We start from the raw sequence: 19,812 nt of genomic DNA on the forward strand, positions 1-19,812 counted from the left end.
AAAGGTGTTTGAATTAGTGATGAGGTTCAACTCCCAGTCCAACATGGGCAAATGGGGATTCATAGCCAAGAAGCAGGGTGAGGGGGTCAGTGGGTGGAAAATTACTAGGAGGAGGCATGGGCTGGGAGGTTCTCACTAAACTGACTTAGCAAAATTCTTACTAAGCCTAGGCTTCTAAGTGCCAGGAGGCACCTGACTACAGTTTGGTCAAGGTTAGATACTGTGTCAGTTTTGTTGGCAAAATCTAATCTGAGCTAATGTAAAGCTTTTTATAGTCTTCATGATTTACTGTGAATATTTAAAAACCTACCGTTTCATTAGTGATGTCTGGCTTCTGAGACAGAGCTTCCATAGATCTCTCTGGGGAAGTCACATGATACTTAGTACTATTCTTTATTACCATGATAACATTTTTTTAAAATTCTGAATTCCAAAGCCTGACTGGCTCCCAAAGGATTTGGATAAAGGATTCTGTATCTAACTTAAATACTTGTCATCAGTTCAGTTCAGTTGCTTAGTCATGTCTGACTCCTTGCAACACCATGGACTGCAGCACACGAGGCCTCCCTGTCCATCACCAACTGCCAGAGCTAGATACTTGTCATAAAAAGAATAATATAGACAAAGCTAAAACAAAATACCAAATGTGAGAGAGGGGAAAACCATTAATTTTTAGAATAATTCATTATCAGGCAAAATCTGTATCAAATAACGATCACCACATTCTTTCTATAGGATTGAACAGTTAATAAGTGAACATGAAGCTGAAATAACAGGACTCACCGAGAAAGCTAGCAGTGCTCGGAGCCAAGCCAACAGTATCCAGAGTCAATTGGAAATCATTCAGTATGTGTGTCCTGTGGTTTGAAGTTGATAGCTGTTTATCTTCATTTTATTTTTTATTGATTTTTGCTCTAAGATATTTTTTTAAATGCTTCATAGTTCACAAGAAAGTGAAACTTTTTAACATTCAAGTGAACAGAAAAGATTATTTAACATATGGATAATACTTTATAACCATATCAGAAGTATTATGGCAAGTATTTGGGCCTCTTGGGGTTTGGATGTTTTAATTTTTGTCTACATTTCAACTGATTGGATAAAACAAACACACACACTATATATCTCTGTGTGTGTGTGTGTGTGTGTAGATGGGCTTCCCAGGTGGCTCAGTAGTAAAGAATCCACCTGCCAATGCAGGAGGCACAGGAAACGTGGGTTCGATCCCTGGGTCGGGAAGATCCACTGGTGGAGGAAATGGCAAGCCATTCCAGTATTCTTGCCTGGAAAATCCCGTGGACAGAGGGTCCCAGAGGGCTATAGTCTATGGGGTCACAAAGAGTCAGACATGACTGAGTGACTGAGCATGAACATGTGTGTAAATATATATAAATTATACAGTCAGTGGGTTTGCAGGGAGTCAGACATGACTCAGTGACTGACTAGCAACATACAAATAATTTTATAATTTGCATTCCCATGTTGAAACTTTTTATACGGACATTTTCAGTCATACAGAGAGAAAACTATAAAATGAAGTCCTGTGTATGCATCATCTATGTTTAACAGTTAACATTTTTGAACTTAAGCCTTTAGTAACCAATTTGAAAGATAAAAGACTAGTGGCTATATTAAATAATTAGTGGAAGTACCTAAAAGCTAGAGCGCCCTTAGATATCACACTTACTCTTAGTTTGCTATTTGCCCTTCTTGTTGTTCAGTTGCCAAGTCATGTCCAATTCTTTGCGACCCTGTGGACTGTAGCACACCAGGCCTCCCTGTCCCTCACCATCTCCCAGAGTTTACCCACGTTCATGTCCATTGAATCAGTGATGCCATCCAACCATCTCATCCTCTGTCATGCTCTTTTCCTTCTGCCTTAGATCTTATTTGCTCTTATTCCCTCTTTAAACCATTCTTAGAGAGCAAGCAAGAAACCAAAATTCAATGTATATGCGCCAACTCAGTGACCTGGAATCTACTGTTTCTCAACTACGTTCTGAATTAAGGGAAGCCAAAAGGATGTATGAAGACAAGGTGAGTTTAAATTTTGCTGTTCTGCTTCCAGAGACTATTATACACAAAATCAGTTAGATAATTTTTAATGGTTTATTTGAAAATGAGGAATCAAAGCAATCATTTAAAATTAAAAGCAGTTTATAAGATCAGTGCTAAATATCTACATGTTAAATTATAGACAGTGTTTGGTCAAATCAATTCATTCTTAGAAAAGTTGCCTGCATACTTCAAGCAAGTTTCTAAAAAATTAAAGGATAACATCATTTAAATTACTGCTATAAGGTTTAGCTTTTGCAAGTACTTGGCAAGTACTTGGAGCTGATCTCCCCCTCCCACTGAATACATGAGGCTATTTCCTGTCTTACTTCAACTCCTCCTTATTAATCATTGTGAGGCTTACAAACTGAATTCACTTCAAGATTAGTCTGAATAAAAAATAATTAGCAAGCTAAATCTTCATCTCTTATCACACAGTTCCTATTAAAACTAGCCATTAATTAATATTTACTACAGTATTCTATTCTCTCAGTTTCCATAGCTAAAAAGAAACTGTTTTCATTATCAACCATTCTTTTGGAGCTTAGGTTTTTGTTGATTTCAAGGACACAAAATAGTATCTCCAAAATGCCCTAGTTTGGAAGATAAATTCTTTAGATAATCAACCTACCTATACGAGAACCTGCAGGTCTAACCACTTGTAGCCAATTTTTTTACTCCTTAGTTGATAGGGAAAGAATAGAGTATAAGAAAGCTGGCAGATTTTCTTTATAACATAAGCTAGTTCTACAAGGAAAAAAGCTCCTTATGGGAAGAGGCAGTTGAAAAATTGCAGCACTAATTCTTCCAGATATTTCCTGCCTTTGGGCAACCCCTCCTTTCATTATCATTGTCACCCCTGTGCTGGTCACAGGAGGGGGCTCTTTCTCCTTGGTTCTCTAGTTCAAGACTTTGATTTTAGTTAGTTGTTTCACAGCTAAAAGAAAGAAATTTTAGACATGATCTTACTATAAAGGTCTAAACAATAAAGAGTAACAGGAAACTGTATAATCTCAGTTTTGAGATTTGCATCCTCTACAGGGGCTTTCAAACATTTTTGATCACTACCCACACCAAGAAATCTAGTTTACCATATGATCTAGTACACACAGGTACAATCAAAGTACGCTTCACAAAGTAATACTTATGACACTGGCTCTTTTTCTGCTCTTCAGATACTGATTTGACGCCCACTGAGTTGATTTCACGTTTTCCTGGTGGGTTGCAGTGTGAACAGCACCACTCTCGAAAACCTCCTCCTCAGCTCGTGGCCTTGATTCTTGTGTCAGGGTCATTTTAGCCACTGACACCTAGAAGTAGCCTTTAGGAGCCTCAGACTTCTTAAAGGCTAAACCCAAGAAACAAAAGCCCAGAGAGAAATATTTGTTCTTTCCTGCTTCTCTGAGGCCTGCCTTCTGTGTTCTAGTTCAGGATGGACTTTTCCCCTGAAGATGGATAGCAGGAATATCCATCCCATTCTGGGCAGATCAAGCCTATACAATGACTGATATTCATCATACTCAACCCATTCTGAAAAGATTTGATTTTCATTGTTTATTGACAAACCCTTTGAAAAGCCACAAAATATTAGATACTAAGACTTGCCTCACCTGTCTGTCTTACATAATTTGAGATTAATATAGCTTTGCGTTTGTAATGTTGCTTGGAGACAGCCTCTTCGTAAGCTGTCACGCAGTTGTTTGCTAATCTGCGTGTTGTCCGATGTATCACACCATGCTGGTCAACCTAAATTTGGGCATGGTAGGAAATTTTAACAAATATTGATATCTTGACAGTACAAAAATAGTTTTTGTTTTTATAAACACCTATCTCTTTAGCACTGTAGAAGCATTAGCCCCAGATAAATGACCGAAAACCTTTTATATGAGGGTTTTGAGGTCACGTAGATAGAAATGTAATACTAAAATCATTGTCTTACCTTGCTCTAATGTAAACAATTGATCGTGAAGAATTTTTACAGTCTTAAACAGTCAACATTATTGGAAAAAAGGGGGACATATTAGTTTAATTTTAATCCAGATCACTGAGACTTTTAGTAAAGTGTATTGAGCCTAATCGAATTGGCACCTAGTTGATGGTTACTGAGGATCTGTATAGTAACTCCCTTTAGTCGGGGAACACTGAGAGATGATTATCCTGCCATGTAAATACAGATTTTAATGTACTCTGATCTGAAAAGCATTAAAAATACATGGTGTAAAAAAAAATACATGGTGTAACTAAGCAAAGAAGATGAAACACATTAACAAAAGTATTTTATTTTGTGTTCATGAAAATTCTATTGTTATGAAATGTTTTTGTTGTGATAAATTGAATATAAAACTTAAAAAAAACACAGATTCTTTTGTTCAATTTCTTTTATTTTCATTTACCTTGACATTGCTAAAGCCTACTAAACCTTAAAATCTTAAAATTGAATAAATAAAATCTTAAAATTTTATTTTTCCACTACGGCAGTACACATTTAATATATACAATATATACTGTCCAAATAACAATAAGGAAAAAATACAGCTATGATTAAAAGTGAGATTTGTGGGAAGAGAGACTTATAATTATTATTTAAGAGTATGTTGATATTATACATCAACATATTTTATGAGAGGCAGGCAGTGTTAGTATTTTCTCCTGAAGGTTAGATTCCTTCAGAAAAAATATTTATTATTTTTAAAAATTGATTACATGACAGGTCTGAACAAAACTTTCCCAACTAGAATGCATAAGTATAGAGAAAACTTGTTTAGCCAGACAAGTGTCTCTTCAGATAAGCAAAAGTGTTTTCATACTGATGAAAAGTGATGTTTCAAAGAAGACTGTAGACATAGCTTTCAGACATACAAAAAGTGTTTTACTGTAATATTTTTTCTATTCTTCTCTTTCCATTTTAGGAGAACCTCCAGAATACCCCTTTACGAATTTGGACCAGTAGAAGCTGTCACTATTGGCTCTGTAGATTTGGCTTTACTCTTAACTTTCGCTTTTTGATAACAAAAATATCTCACAACCTTGACTCTAAGTTTACTTTTCCTATTTGAAAGTCTTTGGGGCTGAATTTCTTACTCAGAAAGTAAGGTTGTAGTAGCACTGGCTGGAGCTATACCCCGCGCAGGGGGACTCTGTGCAGATCTCTGCATGGTTCTGCCAATGCACCTCCATGCTGACTGGCAGCATTTCTTATTATCGCAGAACTGTGTTTTTGAGCACAGAAAACGAGATAACAATTTGGCACAATTGGTGATATCTGAAATCACTGTACGATTATAATGAGATCCCAGTACTTACTTGTCCAGTGATCCAAAACAAAAAGTAGATTCATAGATGGTGAAAGGGAAAACCAGTGCTGCTATTTAAAAAGAAACGAAAAAGAAAAAAACTAATACATCTCAGATGTCAGTATTTATTCTGGACATTTTAAAAGGCTTTTCTTCATAGTGTTTTTTTACAGCTGTTTCTATCAGCTCAGCTGCTACTTCAATGGTTTTCCCTTTCACTCTCCATTTATCTTTTTGATTGATTAATTAATATAAATATTTTTACTTTTAAAAAGTGAAAGGTAAAAGCAGAGCTATAGCAGTTGAGTCAGTACTGACAACTACAAAACTAATGTTCCTGCAGGGGTCTGGAGGAACCCTGTGATACTTAGATGGAAAGATACAAGTTGATTCTTTTTCTTTTTTCTTTTATTTTTTTCTTTGTAAAATTTGGTCTCATAGAATTTAACATTAAATGGTTATCCAGAATTTCTTAAAAAGTGAAAACAGATATAAAATAGCAAGTCTTAATTTAAACTGTTAAACCACACAAATACTTTGCTCAAAGATAGAAATGGTTTTACACCAGACCAGGAGTCTAAAATATTTGTTTTAGTCATATGAGTAACTTTTAAAATTGAAAGCATTCTTGTTAAATTTAGAACATCAATATGGTTCCTTTGAAAATATAGAATTTCAGCTTTATTAATACTGATCTTATGTGAAAAAATATTAGAAGCAGAAGTGAAAGGAATTTGAAAGATCATCTAGAATACTTTTTTCAAATTATAGATGTATAATTTAGACTCAGATTACAGACTCAGAGAGCTTATATGACAGAAGCTGGTTCAGAACCAGGCTGTTTGACTCTCAGCCAGATCATATTGCCTTTCTGATCACATTTGTCTAACCACAGTAAGAGTTGATGTTTTTTCCCCTCAGTATTCTTAATGTCTTTACTATGTGTGCTGAGTTAGTCTTTCCTAATAATAGTAGAGCTGAAGAGGCTGCTTCAGCTGATAGTCCTCGTTTGTCTCAGGAAGCTGCCTGTGTCCCTGAGGATGAATTGTTACAGGAGCACAAGAGTGAAAGCGCTCTTTTAGAGGGTTATTAGAATCCATGAGCTCATTTCTGTCAGTCACCTAATGTTTTATCTAATTCCTGTGAAATACTTCTTTGTATAAAACATGGAATCAATTATAAAGTCAGTTTTGAAATATATCCAATGTAAATATTAAAATTTATATTCAAATTCCTGTAGGTTGTGATACTGTGTTGGTAAATGTGAAACTATTTGATAGTCCTGTATTAGTATGCTCTTAGGTCATGTATGTATGTATGTAAATAAAGACATATATATGTATACATACCCATCTATGTATTCATCCTTACCATTTATCAGAGATAGTTGCATATACATGTTTATATGTAATATAATTAATATATATGTGCCAAATTAATAAATGAAGTTCTTAAATGAACTTAGGCCAACTTAAAATAGTATCACAAAATGTATACTTGTATACATACTTGCTTGTATGTTCTCTAAGAAGATTTAATCACAGTTCCATCCAAACCAGTCAGTAAGTTTTGTTCTTGACTGTGGATTTGGAAGCCTATTCAGTAGATGCCTTAGAAGTAAGAAGGAATATATAGCATTTATGCAGACATGAAAGATTTGTTATTACTGGAAAGTGGTGATGAAATGTTATTGTAGGTATCACATTAAAGATCAGGTATCACTATATAACATTATCAGTAGTTTTTCATTATTTTATTTTCTGTGTCTAAGTAATGAGTTTATGTAGCTGTGCTCAAATATAAACTCAGAATCTCCATTGTCTGAGATCTTAACCTTGTAGCCTGCAGCCCCAGGTTAAGAGCAGTAGAGGTGCTGTTTACAGCGATGGCCCTTCTGACATATGTCATAGAAATGCATGGTCACACAGATCTGATAGCTGCCTGTCTGTAAGAGAGAACTACATCTGTACAGTTCTTTAAAATTAGTATTCTTATCCCATTTGATAGTTAGAAAAAATGAGGATTGTATTATATATATTTATATAAATTTGTGTATCCTTTCAAAATAGGGTGACTAACAGTGACAATAACTATAAACTTGTTACCATTCATTCTTTTATAGTCAGTGCCTTTATTTTTGAAACTGATGTTTTGAAATAAAATAGCACTTATAAGTATAATATAGTTAATTTGTGTGGGCTTTGTAGAATGTTGTTTATGCCACATAAAGCTTCCTTAAATACAAAATTATAGAACACATTTTCACAGAAGATAGATTTTGAATAGTGTGATAATGAGAGTGACATGTCACAGACAATGGCTAAATCTCACAGTACCAAGTATTTCATTTTGGTCAATTTGTCTGGCTGAATTCCACATAGATTTTAAGTTTAGAAAACTTTGCAAAATACATCACAAAATGAACTCTTATTTTTGCCCCCCAAATGATACCATTGCCCCAAATAATACTGTTTGTTTTCCAAAGACTATATTTATTTTATATTACTCATTGACGTAGTCAGATTGGTTTGTGCTTTCCTTATAGATAGAAGAGCTGGAGAAGCAGTTAGTTCTTGCAAACTCAGAGCTGACTGAAGCACGGACGGAACGTGATCAGTTCAGTCAGGAATCTGGAAATCTGGACGACCAGCTTCAAAAGCTCTTGGTAAGAAGGTGCTCTGAAATATGAGTGAGATTAATTCTGGGAAATTTTACCACAGTATTTCACAAAACTAGTTTCAAATTCCAAATTTTACAATACATCTGTACATTTACACACAACACAGCATCCTGGACACCATTAAGGTTTTACATGTGAAATATAATATTGTACACGTTAAGCACAACTGTTAGGGCTTACTAGTTGGGCGAAGGTGATCTTTGAACAGCCATAGTCTTTCCGTTAGGTACTGTGTTCTGCTAAACTGAAGTAGGGTTGAGTGTTCATTTCAAAGCCAAACAACATTCAAAACACATACAAATCATGTATAAAGAAAAGTTAAATGCAAATTTAGGTAAAAAAAATTTTTTTAGGAAGAAAAGAGGATTCCGATGGTAGTGAAGCAGCTTCTGCCCTCCATTAGGGGTACTACAGGCTGAGAAATTTAGGAAAGGCGATGTTGGTACCCCCCTTCATGCGATGTTTGTTAGGGTTCCTGTAGAACAGGATTCTCTCCCTGCCAAACCTTACTTCAGCCTACAGGGCCCTCAGCTGCCGGACTGTCCTTCACAGGCTAACCGGGGCTTGACACGCTCAAGGGAGAGCTGACTCTAAACTGCGGGATAATCCTCACTTCTCACCTTCCTGTTGCATGTTTCCCAGCATCCTCATATCTAATCTGGGGTCTAGTCCATTGAAAGTTACTTGTAATGCTAGAAATTATAAGTAAACAAAAGGTTAGTTTTCTGGGAAATCGTTGTTCTTTATCTAAAATCATTAACAAAGAATCCAATTCCAAGATCAAAGTCTTGTCAAATCACATAGAAACTCCAAAGATGATGTAAGGAAAAAAAGAGTTTGAAAACAAATAGGTAAAACGAGGGGCAAGGTTGACGTCCCTTCTTGTAGGCCGACCTACATAAGCGAGAGAAGGAGCTGAGTCTGGAGAAGGAGCAGAACAAGAGGCTGTGGGACCGGGACACGGGCAACAGCATCACCATCGACCACCTGCGGCGGGAGCTGGACGACAGGAACATGGAGGTGCAGCGCCTGGAGGCCTTGCTCAAGGCCATGAAGAGCGAGTGCCAGGGCCAGATGGAGCGGCAGGTGAGGCGGGGCGTCCCCGGGCAGAGCTGTGGGCTCTGAGAGCAAGACACGTAAACCGGCTGTTTATTTCTATGGTTCTGACCTCTCGTTAAACTTCATCTCGCTTTTGTCCATTGTTGAGTAATGAAACTCCCATCCAGTTGCCTTTTCATTTCACCTAGAAATTGGCAACATAATAATTCCTAATAATAGAAAAGCTTCAGACCATAGGGAGATCTGGGCTTCCTTGGTGGCCCAGATGATAAAGAATCTGCCTGCAATGTGGGCCACCTGGGTTCGATCCCTGGATTGGGAAGATCCCCTGGAGAAGGGAAAGGCTACCCACTCCAGTATTCTTGCCTGGAAAATCCCCATGGACAGTGGAGCCTCGTGGGCTACAGTTCGTGGGGATGCAAAGAGTCAGACGCAATTGAACAACTAATGCAGTCTGCTGCACTGCGGGCAGATTCTTTACCATCTGGGCCACCAGGGAAGCCGAAGAGTACTAGAGTGGGTCACCTATCCATTTTCCAGGGGATCTTCCCAACCCAGGAATCGAACCAGGGTCTCCTGCGTTGCAGGCAGATTCTGTACTATCTGAGCCACCAGGGAAGCCCAATTAGAATCTTACTCTATTCCAAACAGGGACCAGAGAATGTGAATGTACATTGGATAAAAGCCATCATTCACTTTCCCCTCAAAGGTGGAATTAAGGAGGAGGGAAACAGAAAGGATAGCGGCCTTCGCTCTTACCCCACTTTCCACTGTTGCCAGTGTCATCTTAATATAAATTGGTGTGGAAAACTTCCTCAGAGAACACTTGCCGAGCTAGTCCCCACCCTACACCACCATTCTGGATGAGCATTGTTATTTAATTAAGCCTCTCCACCTTGATCTAATTAACACAAGTTAGTCTACTGTATGAAGTTCTGAGAGCAGAACAACGGGAGGTACTGTCATATTCATGATTTCATCTTCTTGAGCTAACTTGTCAGATCTCTTGAGACCTCTCCCTGTCTGCCTAAATCCATGAAATTCTTCTTTAACAATCAGATGGCAGCCATTCAGGGAAAGAATGAAAGTCTAGAAAAAGTGTCCTCCTTGACTGCTCAGCTTGAATCCACCAAAGAGATGCTCCGCAAAGTGGTGGAAGAGTTGACAGCCAAGAAGATGACGCTGGAGAGCTCAGAGAGGACCGTGTCGGACCTGACAGCTTCCCTCCAGGAGAAGGAGCGAGCCATCGAGGCCACCAACGCGGAGATCACGAAGCTGCGCTCCCGGGTGGATTTGAAGCTGCAGGAACTCCAGCACCTGAAGAACGAAGGGGATCACCTCCGAAACGTGCAGACGGAGTGCGAGGCGCTCAGGCTGCAGATGGCAGAGAAGGACAAGGTGATCGAGATCCTGCGACAGCAGATTGAGAACATGACGCAGCTGGTGGGCCAGCACGGGCGGACGGCCGGCGCCATGCAAGTGGAGAAAGCTCAGCTGGAGAAGGAGATCAACGATCGGAGGCTGGAGCTACAGGAAGTTAAGGTCTGTAGAGTGTTTTGGTGGTTTTGTTTCTGAAATGTCTCTTTTCTCCCGTAAGTCTGACCTAACTGACCAGAGTAGGTTCTGTAAAGATAGTTATAGACACTCCGAAATTGTTTGCAAGTGTTTTTGTCAGTGTGCATGTGTGCTTTTGTGAGAAAGTTTCCACACTTTTCTTAAATTCCACAAGGAGTGGCCCCCAAATGGTTCAGAAGTGCTCATACAAAAGAGAAAAATCAGAAAATCCAGCTTTTTTATGAAGTCTGTCCTGATCCCGTAGTTTGAGAAAGCATTTTGTCCCCCTTCAGACAGACCTAAATTTGAACCCCATCTCACCACTCAGTAACTGTAAAACACTAGACTGTTTGCTGAATGTTGGCTTCTATGTCTGTAAACCAAAATGCAAAACAAAACACCCCGAATCTTGTTGCGTTATTTGAGGCTTAAATGAGAAAGTATATATCAAGGATTTAGCTTGGTTCCTGGTCTGTGGAAGACGTTTAGACAATATTAGTTCCCTTCCCCCATTCCACTCTCCTCCTGAACCTTATCGTACTGCATTTGTACCTGTTACAGCCTGGGTCACATTCTATATTGCACCACGTGTGCGTGCGTGTGTGTGTGTAAATAGCAATTTCTCCTCTTCCCTGTAAGACTGACGACTTCTTCAAGCAGGGCACACATCTTCTTCTTTGTACCCCTGCCCCTGACTTTGTGCCATGTACCCAGAAGGTGCTCAGTAAATATTTATCAGAATTTAAAACTATTGAATGAATTTTTAAAAATTCAGTTTCCCAAGCTTTATATTACTTTTATCTGCCATGGTAACTAGTAGGAAACAGATCACATATAATTTATTTTTTCTTTCAGTTTTGTTGAAATATAATTGACATACAATGCTGTATGAATTTAAGGTATACAGCATAATGGCTTAATTTACACATATTGCGCGATGATTACCACAATAAGTTAACATCTGTCATCTCACATGGATACAAAAAACAGTGTTTTTTCCCTCATGATGAGTTATGACAGAGAAAGGATCTAAAAATCAGCAAAGGGGAGAATTCAGCCAAAGGAAACCAGGCACAAGCTTCTTCTCCTGAAGGCAGGCAGGACTTGCTTAACCCCACCAGAGATAAGTTGTGACAGCACGTGTCAGATGCTGCCGACCAGGGAGTCCATCAGAGGCTCAGTGGGCAGGGTTTTATACTGGGAGTTGATCGTATAGGCTCTCCTTACCGGAGAGGGGAATACAGTCTTCTGAAAGGAAAGCAAGGGTTCAGCATAAATTGTTTCACTTGAAGAACAGTTTTTAGACAGAGCTGATTAGACTGGTGGGACCTCTCCCCAAATCCAAGTTTTCAGAACATCCAACAGCCACCCTGACTGGAAGCTTTCATCAGGGCAGCGGTCAGGCTGTCTTCCACACACCACCTGAGCTCCAGTAGCAGCCTCCTCCCTGTCTTCATTCTCTACCCTCTCACCTTTTCAGTTCTTTTTCTGACATTATTGTCATCAGGCTATTCAGTATTTGTTGCTGTCTGTGTCCTCTCACGAGAACATAAAAGCCCCACGAGGACAAGGACATTGTTTATTTACTGCTGGGGCAGGGGGAGCCTGCTGGGGGAGGTGCCATGGGAGTAAACCTTGAGTAGGCGCTCACCTAGGACTACGTGCACACTACCCCCAACGTGTAAAGTGGAGTCTGGCACAGTTAGGTGCCCGATACGTTTTTTTTTTTTTTTTTTTTGAATGAATGAATATATAGAATAGGAATAATGAAGGGCTATAGCCAATGGTACTGGGAATTGATATCTATGGTTAAAAGAAAGGTAAAATACTCCTTTTGTTTTCACTTCTTATTGCTGCTTTATATCTTATTTTTTATTTCTTGCTCTGTCCTTTGTGTTTATCCCTACATTTAGATTCTGAAAGATAAAAAAGATGCAAAGATACGGGAGCTTGAAGCCAGAGTGAGTGACCTGGAATTGGAAAAGGTGAAGCTGGTGAACGCAGGCTCTGAGCGGCTCCGTGCAGTGAAGGACATCAAGCAAGAGAGAGACCATTTACTAAGTGAGGTGAAATCTAGTAGGAATGAGTTAAACAGCCTTACAGGTACGTTACTCCAGTTCAAACTCTGCCGAAAACAGGAGTGCTGTCAGTGGCGTTCCACGAGGATACTCGGACAGTTGTGACAGAACGGGCCCTCGTCCAGTGACACAAACATGGATAATTATTCTGTCCCTGTGCACACATCTCATCACCCGAAACCCTGACCCTTCTCCATGAAGTGCTCCCAGAGCGTGCGCTCATTCACCGTTAACTTCAGTCAGCCCTCAGTGTCCGTGAAATTCTGTACTGCGTTTCCTAGGGGAGAGTGAGGAAGTGGAAGCCTTGAGTCCTCTGAGTCAGATAGCTTGATGAGAGGTGTAAACAGACTTATGCAAATTTCTTGGGAGGGAAAAATCCGAGGCTGTAAATTTTAAGATGAAAACACCGTCAGTTCACTGTTAGTACGGTATAGGCATTATCTACATCACACGCATACACACACACGCGCACATGAATATGTCAGTGATTCCTAAGCATTGACTATGTCAGATGCCGAGACAGGCCCTGGGAAAGCAGTGAGGCTCCACGTTAGTTGGAAGCCAGACCTGTGTAGAACGCGTCACGTGCGGTGGGTGAAGCACAGTGGCTGGGTGGTGGGTACAGATGCGGGAAAGGTGGGGAATCGGCCTCCTGTCGCGGGTGACATCTGGGTTTGATGGAAGAATAGGAATTTGGCAGTGAAAAGGAGGCAGAAGGCAATCCAGGCGGAGAGAACATAACGGGCAAACGCAGGAAGGCATGAAGTAACACAGTGCTACCTCAGAAACACACGGGAGTAGAAGTACAAAGGAACAAGGGCTAAGAAATGAGGCAGAGTGGGCAGGCAGAGCCAGACAGTGTGGAGCCGGCAAGAGATACAGAGTAAGAGATTCTTGTCGCCAAATCTACATTTTAGAAGGACAGAGTCAGCAGATAAGAAGAGGAAGGCGAGCCTAAAGGAACAGAGGCCAGCCAGCTGAGGAGAATTTTGCAGTAGTCTCAGGGAAAGGTGATGAGAACCTGAACTGAGGCAGTATAATGAGAATGAGAGGAGAGGGAAGAATTACGCACATTTTTGGAGATTGAATCAACAGTAAATGATCAGAGGGGTTGTGTGTGTGATTCTGGTTTTAACTTTGTAGTATCAGGAGAACAGTGATACCAACATCTGAAAGAATGAAATCAAGAGGGGTTAACTTACAGACAGGAGGGTGAGGCAGTCAGTGTGAGACCATTGGTCTGGGGGCACCAGGGCATCCACATGGAAGTGTCTGGAGAGATGGGGTAAGATCTCAGCAGAGAGGTCTTGACTCTGCTTGCTCCCTTTATAAGTAAATCTATCATATATAAATAGTCAAATGTAAATAAATGGATAGTTGAATGTGTGTGTGTGTATTCTTGTGTATGAATGATGAATGCCAGGTATTTTGATAGTTACTGGAGATAAAAAATCAGGTAAAACACAGGGCAGCGTCAGGCTACTTACCGAGTCGTGGAGACTCATCTGCCTCCAGATGGTGGCTAAATCTGTTGTGGTGGGTATGATTATCCAAGAAGGTTTAAGAGGAAGTAGATGTGAGCCAATTACACCGACTGGAAGAAAAGCAATGACTAATAAGAGTAAAAGGGGACAACCCACCCGAGCAGATTAAAAAGAGTTAGATCCCTGAAAACGTGTGTGTACATCTCATTTCTCTAACAACTGATGATGTAACTAAGTGGGGTCTCTTTCAGCTCCAAAATTCTGTGATCATTAATTACAAATAAAATAAGCTTTACAACAAAGGAGTAGAAAAAAATTAACCAACTATTATTGCTTATCATGTTGTACAGAGGACTATGAAGTCTTAAAAAGGAACTTTCGAAACAAAAGTGAAGAGATGGAAACTACTACAAATAAGCTGAAAATGCAATTAAAATCTGCACAGTCTGAGCTGGAGCAAACAAGAAATACATTAAAGTCAATGGAAGGATCTGATGGTCATGGTATGCTTCAGTAGATCTTTTCCTTTTGTTTTTAATTCCCTTGGTGTAGGTTTAATAAAACACAAACTGGGTTCATCGCCTTCCACTTCTTCACAGTGAAGCATGGTGTGAGAGACATACAACAGTAGATATCACTGATGGTTGTTATATAGCAGTTACAGTTCCCAGTGTTTTTGAGGGAAATTGACATTTGCTTAATTTATTCCTTAAATATCTGAATCTTTTTTTTTTTTTTAGCTATTTCAATAATTTCTAACAAACCTCAGTGTCCATAAATGCCAATTAATTGTTTTTGAGGAAATGTTGATATAAATCCAGATCACCAATAATTTTCATTCATCAGCCTATTTTTAACATGTTCACTATCTTCATAAACTGTGTGCCTATGGCTATATGTCCATTCCTGACTCCTCCTCTGAGTTGAAGATGGGAGGGAGCCCTGGGGATTGAACTGCTAGGATGAGGGGTCCCTTCTCACCACTTTACACCTGTTCCCTTTTCACCTTGCTGCCCATATTAATTCAGAGGGAAGGTTAGTTGCTGTTTCACATTCCTATCATTGTTAGTATGGCTGTATTAGCTGAATATAAGAATAATGCTTTAACTAAAGACTACACTTTCTATTTCTCAATATTTTTTCATGTCAAAAGATTTATGTTTGTGCTCACTTCAACAGCACATGTACCAAAATTGGAATGATACTGAAAAGATTACCATGGCCCTTGCCCAAAGATGGCACAGAAGTTCCTAAAGTGTCCACATTTTGTGCAGTCCTCAGAGATTCAGCTCTGTCTTTGCTGGCAAGCGTGAAGAAAATGGTGGGGCGTGGAGAGCTCACTCCAGAGGCCCATCTGGAGTCTGTTCCCTCCTCCCCATCCACTAGACAGTCTCCTACGTGCTCCTGGCCTCTCCACAGCTCCCCCAGTTCCATTACAGTTGTTAAATTAACTAGGTAACCCTGTATTCACTCTCGAATTAGGATCATCTTAAAATAAAGAATTTATTAAGAAAATTACCTTTGAAGGCCAATCTTGATGCACTTAATCAGACCAGAATTCTTCAGAGTGGTGAGCAAATGATACCAGACTTTTGCTCTATTAACAAACCAGTGAACTGTGCCTGTATTAACCCTGGTCTGGACAGTTTAGCTACAGGAACTATATCTTGTTAGCAAGAAGTCGGACCTTTCATCCTCTAATAGTTTGTTTTTAAAGAATGCCACATTTTCTTTTTCTTTTTAACCTCTAAGCTGGACCTAACTCAAAAGCAGTGGCATTTTCAAACCTCTTTTCTCAGCTGGTTCTAAGAAACGACATAGGGTCTCAGACTTTGAATTTCCAAGCAATGGTGAGCTTTACTTATCTTTTCAGTGGCCTGCCATTAAGTATTCAGTGCCTTGCCTCCTGTCTGGAACATTCTCATGTAAAATAATCACATATATGCTTATATGGCCAGTTTGACTTTTGAAACAATAGTGAGTTCTGAGTACATGGCAGTACCCCTGACAATGGAAATGGAATGGTTTGTGTTATCACCGCGATCTTTTAAAAGATCAATAATAGCAGATGTCTTGTGTGGTATTTTATATATGAGTTTCTAGAAAGTTATATTAGTAAAATACTATTTATATTTTTCATTATATAACTATATATTTTGTCTATATATTTCCTATATGTGTAAGTATGAATTTGGTCAGTATTATTTATTACCATTGGAGATACGGCAAATTACGATGGCCAGTGAAGTTAATTCTAGGAAGGAATCACAGAACATCATCATTTACCTATGTTTCTCAGCTCAAAACCCCTGAGTAATTGCTGAAAATTGTTACATCCCAATATTGTGAAATCTGAAGACAGCTTTTGTGAACAATTTCTTGAAACGGTCCAGGTGCCTTAGAGGAATCTTATCACCTTTTCATAGTGTTTGAACTTCAAATTATAGTCATCTCTCAAAATTTAGAAACTTTAAAAACTAAGACACAGTTTAGTTCCTTTTGTTTTTTTTCAGCTATGAAAGTGGCAATGGGGATGCAAAAACAAATTACAGCTAAAAGAGGTCAGATAGATGCCCTTCAGAGCAAGATACAATTTTTGGAAGAGGCAATGACAAATGCAAACAAGGTGAGCCCCTGTCCTTGGAGAGGGGGAGGCCGGTGGTGGTTGCTCGTTAGCAAAAGACAGCACAGAGCAAGACACGCAGAGATGCAGAGTTCAGTGGGGACAAGGCAGGCGGCTCTTCCTAACAGAGAATGAGGAGATGGTTCCCGGAGGAACATCTGAGCAGGGCCTTGAAAGAGCTAGTTTTTTGGTTTTCTGTTTTGTTTTTTAATAACTACTCTGGAATGAATTTTATTTTCTTTTATTATTTTCTCCCTTGGTCTTCTTTTGTTATTTTTTACATGCATCTGTTCTTTTTCAAATTCTTTTTCCATGTAGATTATTACATAATACCGAGCAGCATTCACTGTGCTATGCAGTAGGTCTTGGTTGGTTGTCTGTTTTAAAATATATCAGTGAGAACAAACATGGATTCCAAGGGAGGGGGTGGGGGTGGGAAGAATTGGAAGGTTGGGATTGACGTATCTGCACTTTGATACCCTGCATGAAATAGTTAACTAGTGAGAACCTACTATAGAGCACAGGGAACTCGACTCAGCGCTCTGTGGCGGCCTGAATGGGAAGGGAGTCTGAGAAGGAAGGGCTGTGTGTGTACATGCGGCTGATTCACCTTGCCATACCGCAGAGACTGACACAGCATTGTCAAGCAACTCTGCTCCCAAAAAATTAATTTAGAAAGAAAAAAGAAAGTCGTATGTATATTCAATCTCAAATTTCCAATCTGTCCCTCCCCCAACCCTTCCCACCAGCAACCATAAATTCGTTCTCTAAGTCTGTGCGTCTGTTTCTGCTTTGTAAATAATTTCATTCATATCATTTTTTTAATAATCCACATATAAGTGATACCATACAACATGTGTTTTTCTCTGACTTACTTCACTTAGTATGATTATCTCCAGGTCCATCCATGTTGCTGCAAATGGCATTATTTCATTCTTTTTAATGGCTGAGTAATATTCCATCACGTATATATATATATCACATCTTCTTTATCCATCCATCTCTTGATGGATGTTTAGATTACTTCCATATCTTCGCTATTGTAAATCAGTGCTGCAGTGAACACTGAGTTCCATGTATCCTTTCAAACCATGGTTTTCTCTGCATATATGCCCAGGAGTGGGATTGCTGAATCATGTAATAACTCTAATTTTAGTTTTTTTAAGGAACCTCCATATTGTTTTCCATAGTGGCAATTACCAGTTTACACTCCCACCAAGAGTGTAGGTGGATTCCCTTTTTTCCACACCTTCTAAGGCATTTATTGTTTGTGGATTTTTTGATGATGGCCAATCTGACTGGTGTGAGGTGTTACATCATCATAGTTTTGATTTGCATTTCTCTATTAATTAACGATGTTGAACATCTTTTCATGTGCCTCTTGCCACCTATATGTCCTCTCTGGAGAAAAGTCTGTTTAGGTCTTCTGCCCATTTTTTGATTGGATTGTTTGTTTTTATGATATTAAGCCACATGAGCTATTTGTAAATTTTTGAGACTAATCTTTTGTCAATTGCATCATTTGCAAATCTTTTCTTCCATTCTGTGGGTTGTTTTTTCATTTTGTTTATGATTTCCTTTGCTGTGCAAAAACTTTTGGGTTTAATTAGGTCCCATTCATTTAATTCCTTTGGAGTTTTAATTTGTTTTAATTTCCATTACTCTGGGAGATAGATGGAAAAGGATATTGCTGTAATTTAGGTCAGGGTGTTCTGCGGATGTTTTATAGGGTCCAGTCTTACATTTAGGTCCTTAACCCATTCTGCGTGTATTTTTATGTGTGCTGTTAAAGTGTTCTGATTTCATTTTCTTACATGCAGCGGTCCAAGAGCTAGTAATTTAACTGCAAGAAGATACTCGTGGTAGAGACAGAGTGACTATAAGCAGAGCATACTCAGTTCCACTCTAATGTGACAACTGTGTTCCTAAAACCACTCTATGCAAAATTGTGCAACAGAAACCACCACGGGACTTGTGGGAGTGGTGGGAGTAGGAGCTCGACACTGGCGGACTTCATCAGTGACAAAAGAGAAGTAGGGACCTAATGAAAGTGGTAGCACAGTTTTACACGTTAAATGTTTAAGAGACACATAAATACTACAGTTAGAATGGCCCTTTATCTTAAAAATGACCTGAAGTTTGCTTGTGAACGTGTACATTGAAGAATTGCGGTGTGATAGTTGTTAAGAAGGGGTAGAAGGTAGGTATTTCTGTGACATAGGATGTGGCTCATAACACAAGGTAAACCGAGGGAGCTAATTGTTTCAAGAGTGTGTATGTTTGTGACTCTCCTTAGCTGGGTGCTGTTTTCTGCACTGATCTAGTATTTCTCACAGAGGAAACCATGCATTAGTAAATGTGAAATCTGTGTTGTGCTCAAATATTCCCTGATACATCAACCACTTTGGAACAGACTTGCACTTTCAGAAGAAGAATTACAATAGAACTGACCATAATGCCAAAGAGAAGGTTAACAGCATACGTAGAAAACGAGGGCAACTAAAGCAGTTGCTTTCCCCCTTCCCAAAATGCTGAAATGCTTTTTCAGAATGAGACTAAATACTGACAAATATGCACATACATTTGTTATACCTCTCACCGGTCTTCCCTGGTAGCTTAGTGGTAAAGAATTTGCCTGCAGTGTAGGAGACACCAGATACGCGGATTCGATCCCTGGGTCAGGAAGATCCTGGGAGAAGGAGATGGCAACCCACTCCAGTATTTCTTGCTTGGGAAAATCCCATGGTCAGAGGAGCCTGGCAGGCTACAGTCCATGGGGTCACAAAGAGTCAGACTTGACTGAATGCATGCACACTCATTACATGAACTTATTTCCTGTGTCTTTGTTCTTTCCCACTTTTTTCTCCGCTCTTGCCTTAAGTTCTAAATAGGCAAATAATGGAAGAATAAAAAAGAACAAATCTAGGATAAGAGAAATGATGTGTGTGTGCTTTAGCATCTACATCACTGTATCATTTCTGATATT

General features: G+C 39.2%; 1 protein-coding gene and 1 non-coding gene across 14 annotated transcripts in view; both read left to right on the forward strand.

Moving 5' to 3' along the window:
• The window catches only part of CCDC158 (coiled-coil domain containing 158), a 78,985-nt gene that overhangs the window by 25,435 nt on the left and 33,738 nt on the right, over positions 1–19,812 (forward strand). For 12 of the 13 annotated variants that reach the window (XM_043906417.1, XM_043906421.1, XM_043906416.1 and 9 more), the window contains 8 exons: positions 736–846; positions 1,923–2,037; positions 7,894–8,013; positions 8,917–9,114; positions 10,147–10,629; positions 12,555–12,744; positions 14,554–14,706; positions 16,717–16,829. In XM_043906417.1, the coding sequence (XP_043762352.1) occupies positions 736–846; positions 1,923–2,037; positions 7,894–8,013; positions 8,917–9,114; positions 10,147–10,629; positions 12,555–12,744; positions 14,554–14,706; positions 16,717–16,829 (1,483 nt within the window). The remainder of the gene's footprint in view (positions 1–735; positions 847–1,922; positions 2,038–7,893; positions 8,014–8,916; positions 9,115–10,146; positions 10,630–12,554; positions 12,745–14,553; positions 14,707–16,716; positions 16,830–19,812) is intronic. The other variant, XM_043906427.1, reaches the window with a different exon arrangement.
• Positions 15,367–15,473, forward strand: LOC122696716. Its single transcript, XR_006341844.1, has one exon. It is a non-coding gene; the product is annotated as a U6 spliceosomal RNA (small nuclear RNA).

The sequence above is a fragment of the Cervus elaphus genome, chromosome 6 (assembly GCF_910594005.1).
Source record: "Cervus elaphus chromosome 6, mCerEla1.1, whole genome shotgun sequence".
In the NCBI taxonomy this organism is placed as follows: domain Eukaryota; kingdom Metazoa; phylum Chordata; class Mammalia; order Artiodactyla; family Cervidae; genus Cervus; species Cervus elaphus.